The 14,226-nt window shown below is 35.8% G+C and overlaps 1 protein-coding gene across 2 annotated transcripts in view; it reads left to right on the top strand.

Annotated features, from left to right (window-relative positions):
* The window catches only part of ODAD2 (outer dynein arm docking complex subunit 2), a 187,145-nt gene that overhangs the window by 90,097 nt on the left and 82,822 nt on the right, over positions 1–14,226 (top strand). The window contains exons 16-17 of one of the 2 annotated variants that reach the window (XM_046012770.1): positions 1,093–1,207; positions 10,307–10,428. In XM_046012770.1, the coding sequence (XP_045868726.1) occupies positions 1,093–1,207; positions 10,307–10,351 (160 nt within the window). In that variant the 3' untranslated portion in view covers positions 10,352–10,428. Of the gene's footprint in view, positions 1–1,092; positions 1,208–10,306; positions 10,429–14,226 lie in introns of those variants that run through there. The other variant, XM_046012769.1, reaches the window with a different exon arrangement.

The following is a 14,226-nucleotide window of genomic DNA, read 5'->3' as shown; positions in this document are numbered from 1 at the left end:
AGCCATGTTTGTAAAGGATATTAAGTTTTGTTTGGCCACCTTCTCAACTGCAAGTGTACTCAATGGACCTTAATGCAAGGTTATGCTCCCTGGACTGATTGATATATAAACAGAAGACAGATGGTGTAGAGATGACTCTGATGATAATTCATTTTTCAGCTAGTCATGAAGATATTTTGATTACAGTGTGTTTAAGTAATTATAACACAGTCTGCAATGTTAGTCTTGCTGAACAGGGAGCACATGGAAAACAAGTTACGTGTTATCCATGCCTAACAAAGGGTGCACTGTGGTGTAATGATTTTAATTCCTAATGCTAGATTAGGACTGGAGGAGTTTAAAATATGTCATACAGTAAGGTAAGTCAATTAAACATAGACCAAATAAAAAATGTAACTTCACATTTTGAGGCATAAATATTTGTTTTGGAAACTACATAGATGTTGCTATATGAAAGAAACCAGTATTTTGACATTTAGGTAACAGTCTGTGTACAGCTAATTAAAAAATTACATGGCTTGATTTTAAGTTTACGTGAATCGTAATTATCATGGAGCTTGCTTTCTGTGTCATGAAATTAAAACTGAAATCAGAGAGCTGACAGTTCAGTAGCACCTTCTATTCCTGCTGTTGTTAGAGTTTTGTTTTTCTTTTTAAGTGGGCTCCACACCCAGTGTAGAACCCAACATGGGGCCTGAACTCAGACCCTGAGATCAGGAACTGAGCTGAAACCAAGAATCAGCCACTGAACCAACTGAGACACCCAGGCTTACCTGCTGTTGTTGAAGTTTTTAAAGAAAATCTAAGGGGCACTGAGGTGGCACTGAGATGGTTAAGCATCTGCCTTTGGCTCAGATCATGATCTCCAGGTCCTGGGATGGAGCCCCGTGTTGGGCTCCCGGCCCAGCGGGGAGTCTGCTACTCATGCTTTCCATTTGTATCTTTCTGTCTCAAATGAATAAATAAAATCTTTTAAGAAGGTCAAAAGTCAAAATGAGAATAATTAGAATTGTGTGGCTAGATAGGCCATTTAAGTTTTCATTTCTATGTACTAAGTTTTCATTTTTACTTCTTTTTTTGGTCTCACAACAGGATAATTGATCGTTTAGATGGAGTTCGTTTGTTGTGGTCTCTGCTGAAAAATCCTCACCCAGATGTGAAGGCCAGTGCAGCTTGGGCCCTCTGTCCCTGCATCCAAAATGCTAAGGTAAGAACAGACTATAAATCAATCCCTTCTAGAATCTCTAATACTATATTGAATAATGTCACCACAAGTCACTACTTGCTTTTGACTAACTTTTGGTCTGACCTACATGGTAGAAAAGAGTGTTGAATGTTTGTGCCAAAATATTTTTTGAGCAATTCCTTTTCCTGGTTAGTTTTTAAATGCCAAATGAAACTGGGCTCAGGTGGCAGTGCTTAAAAGTTGTACCTGGCTGGTCAACTGAAACAGGTACACCAGGTAAGTCAAGAGAAAGAGAAGTTGACTGTTCTTATCTCTTGGGTGATCAGAAAATTGTATTTACCTGCTACTTTAAGAAGCATAAGATTGCTTCCATCTTATTTATATAGCCTGAAATTTGACAGTGAAAGATAACTAAGTTCTTTGTTACCTTGAAAAAGGAAAATAATTTCATGAATCCCACTTTTCTTTATCAATAAAGACTGGATATAAAACCCATAAATAAAATTTTTACATGACAAAAAAAAAAGATTGAACTGGAAGAATTTTAGCTCTTCATTTGTAAATTTTATTATTTTCTGTAAAGATCTCTTTCCAACCTCTATTTTCTTAAAAATATTTTTCTGTTGATTTAGAGATTGCCTTTTCAGATTCTTGTTGCTAGAGATATTTTTCTCTGTTGAATATTTTTATCTAAAAGGATTTTATTCCTATAATCAATTTAACATGACTCTAAGTATCATCCTAAGTATTTGTGACTGAAATAATCTTTTGTAAAAAGTGAATTGTTATGTGTACTAATATTAGAGGATACCTATTACAAACTAGTCAATAGAAAAATATTTTTATAACAGCAAAATAAATATAATAAAACATAATATTTTATAATGTAAAAATAAAAACACCTCAAATGTCAACCTACAGGAAGATGGACAACAGGATGATTTTATGGTCATATAATATCATAAAATGCACATCTCTCTCTCCCTCCATTCCTCCACCCCAATAAATGAATCAATAATATACAATAATTTAATTGAAGAGACGAATAGTAGGTCTGACTAATTATCTCAAAGATAAAGTCTAGTAAATAACTAAGAATGCAAAGTAAAAGTAAAAAGAAAACAGGACAAGAAAATACATGAAAGGCAAGAGAACAATTGAAAGGAAGAAAAATCATCGTTTTAAAAAAAAAATGTGGAAACTTTCCATAAATTAAAGAGTTGAAGAACGATCCTAGTCTTCAGATTGAGATCTACTTAGTGTCAAGTACGAAAAACAAAGAAAGTTATCTATACCTTGATATAAATTCAAATTTGACGTTTCCAGAAAATTAAAGGAAAGGAAAAAGTTACATAAGAACTAGGATCATACCAGTATTAGAGTTAACATCATTCACAATAAATTGTAAAAGAAAATGGAACAAATCCTTTACTGTCTTCAGAGGAAAGTATTTTTATCCTGGAATTCTATATCCTATAAAAACTAGCATTCAAATGAGTGTGGAGTAAGGACAGAATAAAGACATTTTTCTTTCAGAAATGTCAAGACTCAGGAAGCTTATTCCTCATAAAACCTTTCTGGAAAAAAAAAGACTATTTTTCACCAAAACAAAAGATTTTAAAAAGAGAATAACATTAGTTATAGAAACAGTAAGAAGCAAATAACTCACTGGAATTTATAGTTAAATGTAAATTTGTGTTGATGATATGGCTCTCGAATTTTATAAAATTTTTAAGAAAGAATTTTAAAGTAATGGCATAAAATAAAAATAAAGCAGATAATATTATCACAGTAACAATCTGAATCTAAACTGCCAGATGAGTCCAAAAATGTATAAGTGTAAGGTATTAGTAAATACATACTAAAGTTCTCTACTTTTCCTGAAGAAGGATGTTATAGATACTGGTTCGTTCTCAATCATCATGAAAATTTAAATTTAAATGCAGAACTTAACTTTGTTTCATCAGTGAGATATCATTTTGTGTATAGAGAACATTTCTACACAGTGCTGTTATTATATGTAAACTATGTCCTTTATTCTCATGGATTTTTAAGTACAAATCTGCCTATTTACCTATTACTACCTGTTATAATATATTCTGTAAGAGACATTCCAGTATTGTCATTTTCATTATCCCTGCCCAGGATTTCTGTCCTGAATATCTGACAATGCCAGCAACCTAAACTGAACCACACTCAAACTAAACACAACCCAATATGTTTGTTGTTTAGCCCTTGGCCCCAAGGCCTCCACTGGTCCAGGTCTCCATAAAGAGCTCCAACTTGCTTCATTTCTGATGAACCTTACCTGCCCTCTGCACATTCTCTACTCTTAACACCTTAGTGTCTTTATATTGCTCTCAAGAAAAGGAAACCTCAGCCCTCATCTTATCACTCCTAAGGAAAAAGCAGATGCATGATATCCGCTTGCTCACTACTTTTACCAAGAACTACACTCCTCTTCTCTATGCATTATCATTTAGGTAACACAAACATTTGAACAATTTTAAAACAAGAAAGTGATGTGAGCAGATTAATTACTTAGAAGATATGAGTGGGTGATTAATTAGGCTAGTGCAGTGGTTCAGGTGTAAATAATTAGAATCTGACCTAACACAGCAGCAGTGTGGGCAAAGAGGAAGAGTCAGCGTAAGAAATAATTGCAGGGGTGCCGGGTGGTTCAACTGGTTAAGCATCAACTCTTGATTTCGGCTCAGGTCATGATCTCTGGGTTGGGAGATCAACCACACTGGGCATGGAGCCTACTGGAGATTCTCTCTCTCTCTCCCCCCCCTTCTGCCCTTCCCCCACTCTGTTTCTCTAAAAATAAAAAGGAAAGAAAAAAGAAATGCTTGCAAAGTAGATTCAGATATTGGTGAGTGATTGGTGGTTGGCTGTGAGAAGGAGGTCAAGAGAGAGTTTGAATTTTTGTTGTCGTATTTTAACTTTGACAATTAAGAAATAGTAACTTTACAAAACATGAGTAGAACATGATGTCAGGCAAAGATGGTGGATTTGTTTTCACCCAGGTAGAGATATCCAGTCATTTGAGTATACAAACCTGGGTATCTCGAAGGAACTCAGGACTAGAGATGGCTATGTGAGAATTATCAGCATGTCAAAAGTAGCTAAAGTCTGAAGAATAAAGGAAAGACAGAGGGTGGGGAGTGAGGAGAGAAGGGCAAAGAGAAGTCATAGAAGACTAAAGAGTGATAAGATAGATGGCTATCACGGAGGGTGACAAGAAAGCGAAGAAAGGAAACAAATTCAAGAATGGGGAGGGGGGAGTCATATTCAAAAACATGATTTGCCCCAGGAGGTCCTTTACCTTTGAAAATTGAAACAAGTACATTAAATATGAAAAACAGGTGGGCATCGTTCACAGACTTTTAATTGAGAAGAAAGAATTTAAATCAGATGGCAATGGTGTGAGAAATTAATTAAGGGCAGAAACAGATATAAAGAAGGTTATGAGTTCTTACCAGAAGGTTAGCTGTTAAAAGGAGACAGTATGAAGTCCAGAAGATACCTCAGGTTTAAGGGAATGATTAATATGGGAAAGGTATGAGAGAGAGGGAGAGGGTATTTGTGTAGCAGATGTAGGAAGGGAGGGAGGAAAGAGAAGGAGGGAGGGATAAAGGAAGGAAGAGCTCTAAATATTCCTTAATTTTACAAGCACATTGCTCTGAGTAGTGTAAAAAAACTTGTGGAGTGCCAACCAAAAAGACAGTTCTAGAATGCATAATTCCTACAAGTGAGTCCACTGAGAGCAAGCCAGGAGAACTTTGGTAAGAAATACTGAAAAGGGCAATGTGTTATTTCATTCAGGTCACATATACATAACCAACCTGCAGTCTGTCTGTCTATCATCATTGAATTTAAAAGTCAGAAAATTGTCAAAAAGATCTGGATTAATACCTTTATCTAAATTAAAAAAATTTAAGTCGGACTTTTCCTAGTTTACAGTAAATATAATTTGGATGATTATTTCAACAACGAGGACTGGTATTTCTGATTAGGTAATATAGAAGACCTATCCATAAATTGAATTAACTAAATATTTAAAGTAAACATTTTGATGACATATATATCAGAAAATATATCTTCTAGGACTGAATTTATGGTGAACACTTTTAGATGTCAATTTGCAATAGAGAGATACATATCTTTTAAAAAATACATTGGGATATGTGAGCAAAAAAATTTTTTTTGAAGACTTTATTTATGAGAGAGAGAGTGAGTGAGAGAGAGTACAAGCAGGTAGCAGCAGGCAGAGGGAGAGGGAGAAGCAGACTCCCCACTGAGCAGGGAGCCTGATATGGGGTTCCATCCCAGGGTCTTGGGACCTGAGCCAGAGGCAGATGCTTAACCAACTGAGCCCCCGAGGGCTCACAGTTTTGCCTCTGTGAGCAAAAATTTTTCAAGATTTTTGGTCTCATATATCAGGTATGGCCTATGAAATGAGACAGAAGGAAATTTAGAACATCTTTCCTCAAGAAAATAGCCTGATTTGCAAAGCTCTTTTGTCTTTTTGAAAAATCCTATTTTCTAGGATCAGGGGTAAATGAATATTATATTGGTCTCTCTCCTTACGTCTTTATAGAACAAAACTCATCTTCCCAAGGTAGAAGGATGGGGTAGAGTATGGAAAAGGTCATATTCTCAGAAAGGCAAAAGGAAGAATGCACATTTATAATATTGAAAAATAGCATCTCATTACTTATACAGATCCCAATTCATGGTTTAAGACAGCTCTATCTATTAGAACTTTCTGTGATGATGGAAATGTGCTCTTCAGAATGGCAACCATTAGCCCCCTGTGGCTACTGAGCACTTGAAATGTAACTAGTATGACTAAGGAACTGAATTTTTAATTATATTAAGCTTTAATTTAATTAAATTATTCAAATTAATGTTAATGAACTTAAATAGCCACATGTAGCTAGTGGCTGTTGTTTTAGATAGCCCAAATCTAAGATATGCAAATAATGGAGGGTTGTTTTCTTTAAGGCAACCCCTACAAAGAGCTGTAAACCTCAAAATGTACATGATTACATATGGTTACATGTTCACTATGTAAAATTTAGAAAGTAAATAAAAACAAGAAGCTTTATGAGTTTATTCTCACAATTTAAAAATGTTTTATAATTAAAAATAAAAGCAGGGGAAAAAAATTACCCGTAATTTCAGTACTTGGGGCTAACCATCATTAAGAGTTAGACTGGGGTTTTTTCCTTAACAATGAATTGTGAACATCTCTCTTATTCTCTGCATATGTCTTTCCATATCCCTGTCTAGTTTTCTTGGCTATATAGTATTTTGTTGTGTGTCCATATAATGTTTTATGCAATCAGATTTCCAGTGTTAAAGGAGAATGAGGTTAGTGAAACAAAAATTTTAATGTGAGCTTTTCTAAAATATTCTTTTCATATAGAGAGAGAAAATGAAGTTATCTCTGATCCACTGGTAAATCACAGTTTCCCAGGGTTTAATCCATGGTTTCCATTAAACAGTGAAAAAGTATGGCCCCACAAAAAAGAAGACACCACAAAAAAGGAGAACAACAGGCCAATATCTTTCATGAGAATAGATACAAAAATCTACAACAAAATACTAAGAAACCAAATCCAACAATATATTTAAAAAATCATACACCATGATCAAGTGGGATTTATTCCTGGGATGCAAGGGTGGCTAATATTCACAAAATAATCAATGTGATATGTCACATAAATAAGAGAAAGGATAAAAACCATATGATCATTTTAATAGATGTTTTTTCACATTCAACAAAGCACAACATCCATTTATGATATAAGTTCTCTGCAAAGTAAGTCTAGAGGGAACATATTTCAACATAATAAGGGCCTTAAATGAAAAGCCCACAGCCAACATCATGCTTATTGGTGAAACACTAAGCACTCTTCCACTAAGGTCAGGAATAAGAAAAGGATGTCTTTTATTCAACATGGTACTGGAAGTCTTAGCCACAGCAGTTAGACAATATAAAGAAATAAAAGGCATTCAAATTTTAAGAAAGAAGTAAAACTCTATTTGCAAATGATATGATACTATATAGAAGACCCTAAAGATTCCATAAAAAAATTACTAGAAATATGAATTCAGTAAAGTCACAGTATATAAAATGAATGTACAGATATCTGTTGTATTCTTATATACCAGTGATGAAGCAGCAGAAAACAAACCCATTCACAATTGCACCAAAAATAATAAAATATTTAGGAATAAACTCAACCAAAGAAGTGGAAGACCTGTTCTCTGAAAACCATAAAATAAAAATAATGCCTGAGCGGAATATGTTGTAGTTATTAATAATTAGCAAGTGGACTGGGTTTATACTTCTTAATCACTTACATTTGAGTATTTTGCTTGGAAGAGTTTTGTGATAATACATGAATAGAATAAAATTAAAAGTTAATATCAATGTAATATAATTAATATAATATTAAAAGTTAGTGATTTCATTTAATCTCCGGGCTAATCAAATAACTTCATTAAGTCAACAACATTATTTAGCATTGCTCGCCAAACCATATGTAGGTACACATTACATTTTGTATGCCTTTTTAAAATCATCTTAACATGAATGCATAGCATTAAGCAATTAAGTTTCCCAGTGTTAAACTACAGAATGAGATTAGACAAAACAATTGAGCCTTTCTAGAGTGTTCTTTCACATACAGAGAGAAAGTAAAGTTACCTCTGATCTGTTGGTAGAAATTCAAACAAGTAGCTCAGGGAGTGTTTTATAATTGACATTGTATCATAAGTTAAAGGGCACTATTTTCCATAGTGTGACGTAAAATAATTGTACATTTTATAATCAACTGCCTTTTGGGTTAGCTGAAATAATATGGATAAAGATACTTGTCAATGTCTGTATGGGAGGTTGTGTGTACTTGGAACTCTTGGGGTGTCATGTATCTTATTTTATAACACCATCCAAAACTTATCCCACTCAATTATCTTAAATTTAGCATTTTCAAGTAGCAGTTTGGATATGCAGTTTTTTTTGTTGTTTTTGTTTTTTAATTTTTTATTTCTTATTTTTTATAAACATATAATGTATTTTTATCCCCAAGGGTACAGGTCTGTGAATGCCCAGGTTTACACACTTCATAGCACTCACCATAGCACATACCCTCCCCAATGTCCATAACCCCACTCCCCCTCTCCCAACTCCCCTCCCCCCAGCAACCCGCAGTTTGTTTTGTGAGATTAAGAGTCACTTATGGTTTGTCTCCCTCCCAATCCCATCTTGTTTCATTTATTCTTCTCCTATCCCCCTAACCCCCCATGTTGCATCTCCACGTCCTCATATCAGGGAGATCATATGATAGTTGTCTTTCTCTGATTGACTTATTTCACTAAGCATGATACCCTCTAGTTCCATCCACATCGTCGCAAATGGCAAGATTTCATTTCTTTTGATGGCTGCATAGTATTCCATTGTGTATATATACCACATCTTCTTTATCCATTCATCTGTTGATGGACATCTAGGTTCTTTCCATAGTTTGGCTATTGTAGACATTGCTGCTATAAACATTTGGGTGCACGTGCCCCTTCGGATCACTACGTTTGGATACGCAGTTGTTTTTAGGTGAATTAAAATTGTTTTCTTAATGAGATTATAAGTTCTGAAGGAGAATATAGGCAGGAAACATTTTTTGAATATGCTGGGCATCCAGCTTGCAGTAAAATCATGGAACCAGAAGAGATCTTTTTTTTTTTTTAAAGATTTTTTTTTTTCTGGTTCATTTATTTATTTATTTATTTTTATTTGCTTATTTACAGCATAACAGTGTTCATTGTTTTGGCATCACACCCAGTGCTCCATGCAGTACGTGCCCTCCCTATTACCCACCACCTGGTTCCTCAACCTCCCACCCCCCCCCACCCCCCCACCCGCCGCCCCTTCATAACCCTCTGGTTGTTTTTCAGAGTCCATAGTCTCTCATGGTTCATCTCCCCTTCCAGTTTCCCTCAACTCCCTCTCCTCTCCATCTCCCCATGTCCTCCATGTTATTTGTTATGCTCCACAAATAAGTGAGACCAGATGATACTTGACTCTCTCTGCTTGACTTATTTCGCTCAGCATAATTTCTTCCAGTCCTGTCCATGTTGCTACAAAAGTTGGGTATTCGTCCTTTCTGATGGAGGCATAATACTCCATTGTGTATATGGACCACATCTTCCTTATCCATTCATCCGTTGAAGAGCATCTTGGTTCTTTCCACAGTTTGGCGACCATAGCCATTGCTGCAATGAACATTGGGGTACAAATGGCCCTTCTTTTCACTACATCTGTATCTTTGGGGTAAATACCCAGCAGTGCAATTGCAGGGTCATAGGGAAGCTCTATTTTTAATTTCTTCAGGAATCTCCACACTGTTCTCCAAAGTGGCTGCACTAACTTGCATTCCCACCAACAGTGTAAGAGGGTTCCCCTTTCTCCACATCCTCTCCAGCACATGTTGTTTCCTGTCTTGCTAATTTTGGCCATTCTAACTGGTGTTAGGTGGTATCTCAATGTTGTTTTATTTTGAATCTCCCTGATGGCTAGTGATGATGAACATTTTTTCATGTGTCTGATAGCCATTTGTATGTCTTCGTTGGAGAAGTGTCTGTTCATATCTTCTGCCCATTTTTAAAGATTTTTTTTAAAGATTTTATTCATTTACTTGACACAGAGAGAGAGAGGTCACAAATAGGCAGAGAGGCAGGCAGAGAGAGGTAGGGAAGCAGGCTCCCCTCTGAGCCCCGATGCGGGGCTCAATCCCAGGACCCTGAGATCATGACCGGAGCTGAAGGCAGAGGCTTAACCCACTGAGCCACCCAGGCGCCCCCAGAAGAGATCTTGCCAGATATTTTGGTCCATTCTTCCTTCCTCCTCCCCACCCCTCCCCTTTACAGGTAAGTTAATGACTCAACTTTTGAGGAAAGATTGCCTTTTATTTTTAAGAAAGGACCAGGTGGTGGGTATTGGGGAGGGCACGTATTGCATGGAGCACTAGGTGTGGTGCAAAAGCAATGAATACTGTTACGCCGAAAAGAAATTAAAGAAAAAAAAAACCATTTCTACATTTTTTTTCACAGAAGATGTTTTGCAAGTCATTTAGGCTGATTAACTTTTATGAATGATAGGATTTGGCACCATTCTGAAATAAAGAACCTCCTTTCTGGATTAACAGCACTGACAGAAATGCAGCAGAAATCAGCCATTGTCAGTTTGGCTAAGAGCACCACAAATGGGAAGAGAGCACAAGCCAAGACTTCAGACAAATTATGGCTATTTCGGGGTCCCTGCCACGTCTGTCAGGCATCATGAAACCTAAGCACACTAGGTTTGAGTCCATGTGGAATGGATATGGTGAAATGTCAACTGTTCAAAACAGATGTTATTCATTTTTTTATATTTTTAACAGCAAGTGTATTAGAACACATTTTCAGATCTATCTGTTAAGAAAATGAGACGTGGAAATCAGTCCTAGTGAATGTATTGCATCTTTTCTTGCAAAGGAATATTTAAAGTTACTGATCAGGGAATGAGAGTGAATTGTGGGATCATTGAGACAAAGATTCATAATGTAATTTTGCACTGCAACTGCCTTATAGTTGTTAGATACCTAAAACAAATGGAATGTGAGATCTTCGTGGTAAGGAGTTTGGACACTTTCGCCACTAGACCAGGTCTTAATGAGAAAGCATAAAATTGTCCTTCATTTTTGAGAAGGTTAGTATAAAATAGTTTCTGATAGCTTCCCAGTGGTAAAGAAAATGTGCTTGGTGAAAAAGGTACATTTGGCAAGCTTAATAATTATTTGTCCATTCTTTATATACTGGGAAATCAGAATGTGAAATATGAATCAGTTTTATGGTCATATATAAAACTTGAAGCACTAAGACAGAAAATAAGCATTCCCACCAGAAAACTACCTAGTGTTCTTCAGTCTATCGAGACCTGAGGAACAGAAGGCTGAACTAAAGTGAACTAACCACAAAAAATTCACTGCATATTTTTCTAAGCCATTTTATTTAACCATGTACCATTTTAAGGAGAGGTTTTTTTGAGTCAGGCTTAGGAAAAGTTTGTTGTTGGTTTTTTTGTTTTTTTTTTCCAATTAAGCTTGCTACAAAGGATAGAGAGCCTCTATAGTAATGTTATTTAGTAAATTTCATGAGTCGCAAGTATGGTTGCAGACAATTAAGTACTTTGTGAAAAGTGTGAAAGATTTGTAAATGGAAGTGAAAAGCTGTTCCTTTCAAGCTGAATGATCAAACACATTTTTGGGGAAAAAACAGTGGTTGAACAGGTGTTCAGTATTACGAACTTGTGATGTAAAGAATGCAACAGCTGAGTCTGGCAAAAATCCATGCATTAAATTCTTTGTTCTTAAGAAGCAAAACTCTGCTGCAGAAAGTCAGCTCAAATTTGTGCTCTGTGAACAATAAGGTATTGAAAAATACAGAAACTCATATGAAGAATATATAATTGATACGTCACTTCTAATTACTTTCTTGTCTTCTACCGACGTTTGTAAGAATCATTTTCTTTCTTAAAATATCATTGCATTTTTATGTTGTTTGCCTTTTTATAAGGCAAATTATATTAAAATATTATGTTATAACCACCACTTACAAATTAAATAGAAAACAGGTATTCTCATTTTAGAGTGAATATTCTGCATGTATAGTAAGCCAGTTGTAGAATTAAGAAGAAAACTCAATCTGTCTTCCAAATCAGTAATATACCCATGAGATCATTTGGCTTTGTAACTTTCCTAAACTTAATTTTGCTACTTGTTTAGAAAATAATGTCTGGTTCTGAATTTTGATCTTGGAGGAAAATAATTGCTAGTAATTTCAAAACCAGTGGCCTAAGGATCTCCTCCAAGCAGAGCAGCTAATCAGAGACATTTGAGAATGATTCCCCAAAAGAGAAGAGAAAAAGTTACTCTCTGTGAGATTGGAATACATGCTTAGGTAATTTTAGCCAGGAATGTTGAGTTATGAGTGTGGATGAGGCCAGCTTCCTAACTCCAGGTGTGACAGAACACAGCTGATCAAACAGGACAGAAATCTGACATCACTCTTTGTTTAGCTTCAGCCGTCCAATGACCCATGCCCAATCAGGAAGCCAAAGAGAAGCTGGAGAAGGCATGTGTAGGGGTATAGTTTCATACTTAAGAATACTGCCATAAACATGGTTTGTGAGCTTTGATTTGATCAGGTTTGGGCCCTAGAACGTATAGCTGTCCAACAATGTGCCAAACAGGCTACACTATTTTTTTTTTTAATTTTAAATCTCTTTAAAAGTTATCTGTGTTTGTGTTCTGCCTGCCTAGTTGGGGTCTGTTATCATTTTTAAGTCACCAAATCATTCAAAATGTACTTATCTGGCCCCCAGTTCTTAAAACCCTAAAAGATTAAAGTGAACTGTATTACAGGTATCTTTTCTGTATGCCAAATTTTCAAGTGGGGACATGAAGGACCAAAACAATAGTGAGGGTGTTAAACAGCTTATCTTTAGACTACAGCTGGAAGGACCACCATCTAAAGTCAAATCTGTTGCTTACACCTGGATTCTTCTCTTGCTCTACTATTGCTCTCTCATCCCATATGCTTCTCAGACCCTACTCCAAAAAGGGCTGCAATGCAGGTTGCTAGTCCAGGAAGGGATGGAATTAACAGAGGTATAATACACCAAATGGAAAGTTACAACCAAAGCTATAACCTTTTTTTTTTAATTTAAATTTTAGTTAACATACAGGGTAATATTGGTTTTTGGAGTAGAATTCAGTGATTCGTCATTTATATACACACCCAGTGCTCATCAAGAGTGCCCTCTTTATGCCCATCACCCATCTAGCCCATCCCCCAGCCCCATCAATTTGTTCTCTATTGTTAAGACTCTCTTATGGCTTGTTTCCCTCTCTCTTTTTTCTCCCCATTCCCATATGTTCATCTATTTTCTTTCTTAAATTCCACATATGAGTGAGATCATGTGGTATTTGTCTTTCTCTGACTGACTTATTTCACTTAGCATAATACACTCTAGCCCTATCCACATCATTGTAAATGGCAAGATTTCATTCTCTTTGATGGCTGAATAATATTCCATTCTCTATCCATTCATCAGCCAATGGTCATTTGGTCTCTCTCTGTAGTTTGGCTATTGTTGATAATGCTGAGGTATAGCCTATTCTAAACAGGTATGTACAAAATCCTGCCAACAGTTAGCTATTTGTGAACCATTTAACCATCTTATTTTGAAAGTATAGTTATTAATTATGAGGTACTTTATTAAATTAATCATCTCATCCATTAAATTGATCATATTATTATGTCCACAAACTCCCAGGATCACATTGTACTTTGTTGCCATCAGATATTGTACCATCTCAAAATTCACTGACTCGGATATCTGAGACCCAAGTTTCTCGTCACAAGTTTATATCCCTCCATTTCTCTAGACACACATCATCATATAAGAAGTAGCCATAGGCAGTACTTAGTAGTAATGTTTTCCTGCCTCCTTTCACGAAAGTGGAAGCCCTTGTGTACCCCTATTTTTAAGAAGTGAAATAGATTTGAGTTCCGTGCCCAGAATATTTACATTATCCTGCTTCTAGACCTGAACTCTGCATGCTCATTGTCCTTTGGATTCTTTTCTCCTAGGATTTTTATCATTCAGGTCTTATATTTAGGTCCTTTACCCATTCTGAGTTAATTTTTTTTTAATATGGTAAAAGGTTAAGGTCCAGCTTCATTCTTTTTGCATGCAGATATCCAATTTTCACAATACTCTTTGTTGAAAAACTGTCCTTTCCCCCATTGAATGGTCTTGGCAACCTTGTCAAAAATCATTCGACAAAATCAATACCCAAGGGTTTATATCTGGGTCTCTATCTTATTCTGTTGGTCTACATGTCTGTTTATATGTCAGTACCTTACTCCTTTAATTATCATAGCTTTGTAAGTTCTGAAATCAGGACATTTGAGGAGTCCAACTTTGT

Source organism: Meles meles, chromosome 7, assembly GCF_922984935.1.
Source record: "Meles meles chromosome 7, mMelMel3.1 paternal haplotype, whole genome shotgun sequence".
Lineage (NCBI taxonomy): Eukaryota > Metazoa > Chordata > Mammalia > Carnivora > Mustelidae > Meles > Meles meles.
This window is presented reverse-complemented; position numbering and strand designations above follow the sequence as displayed.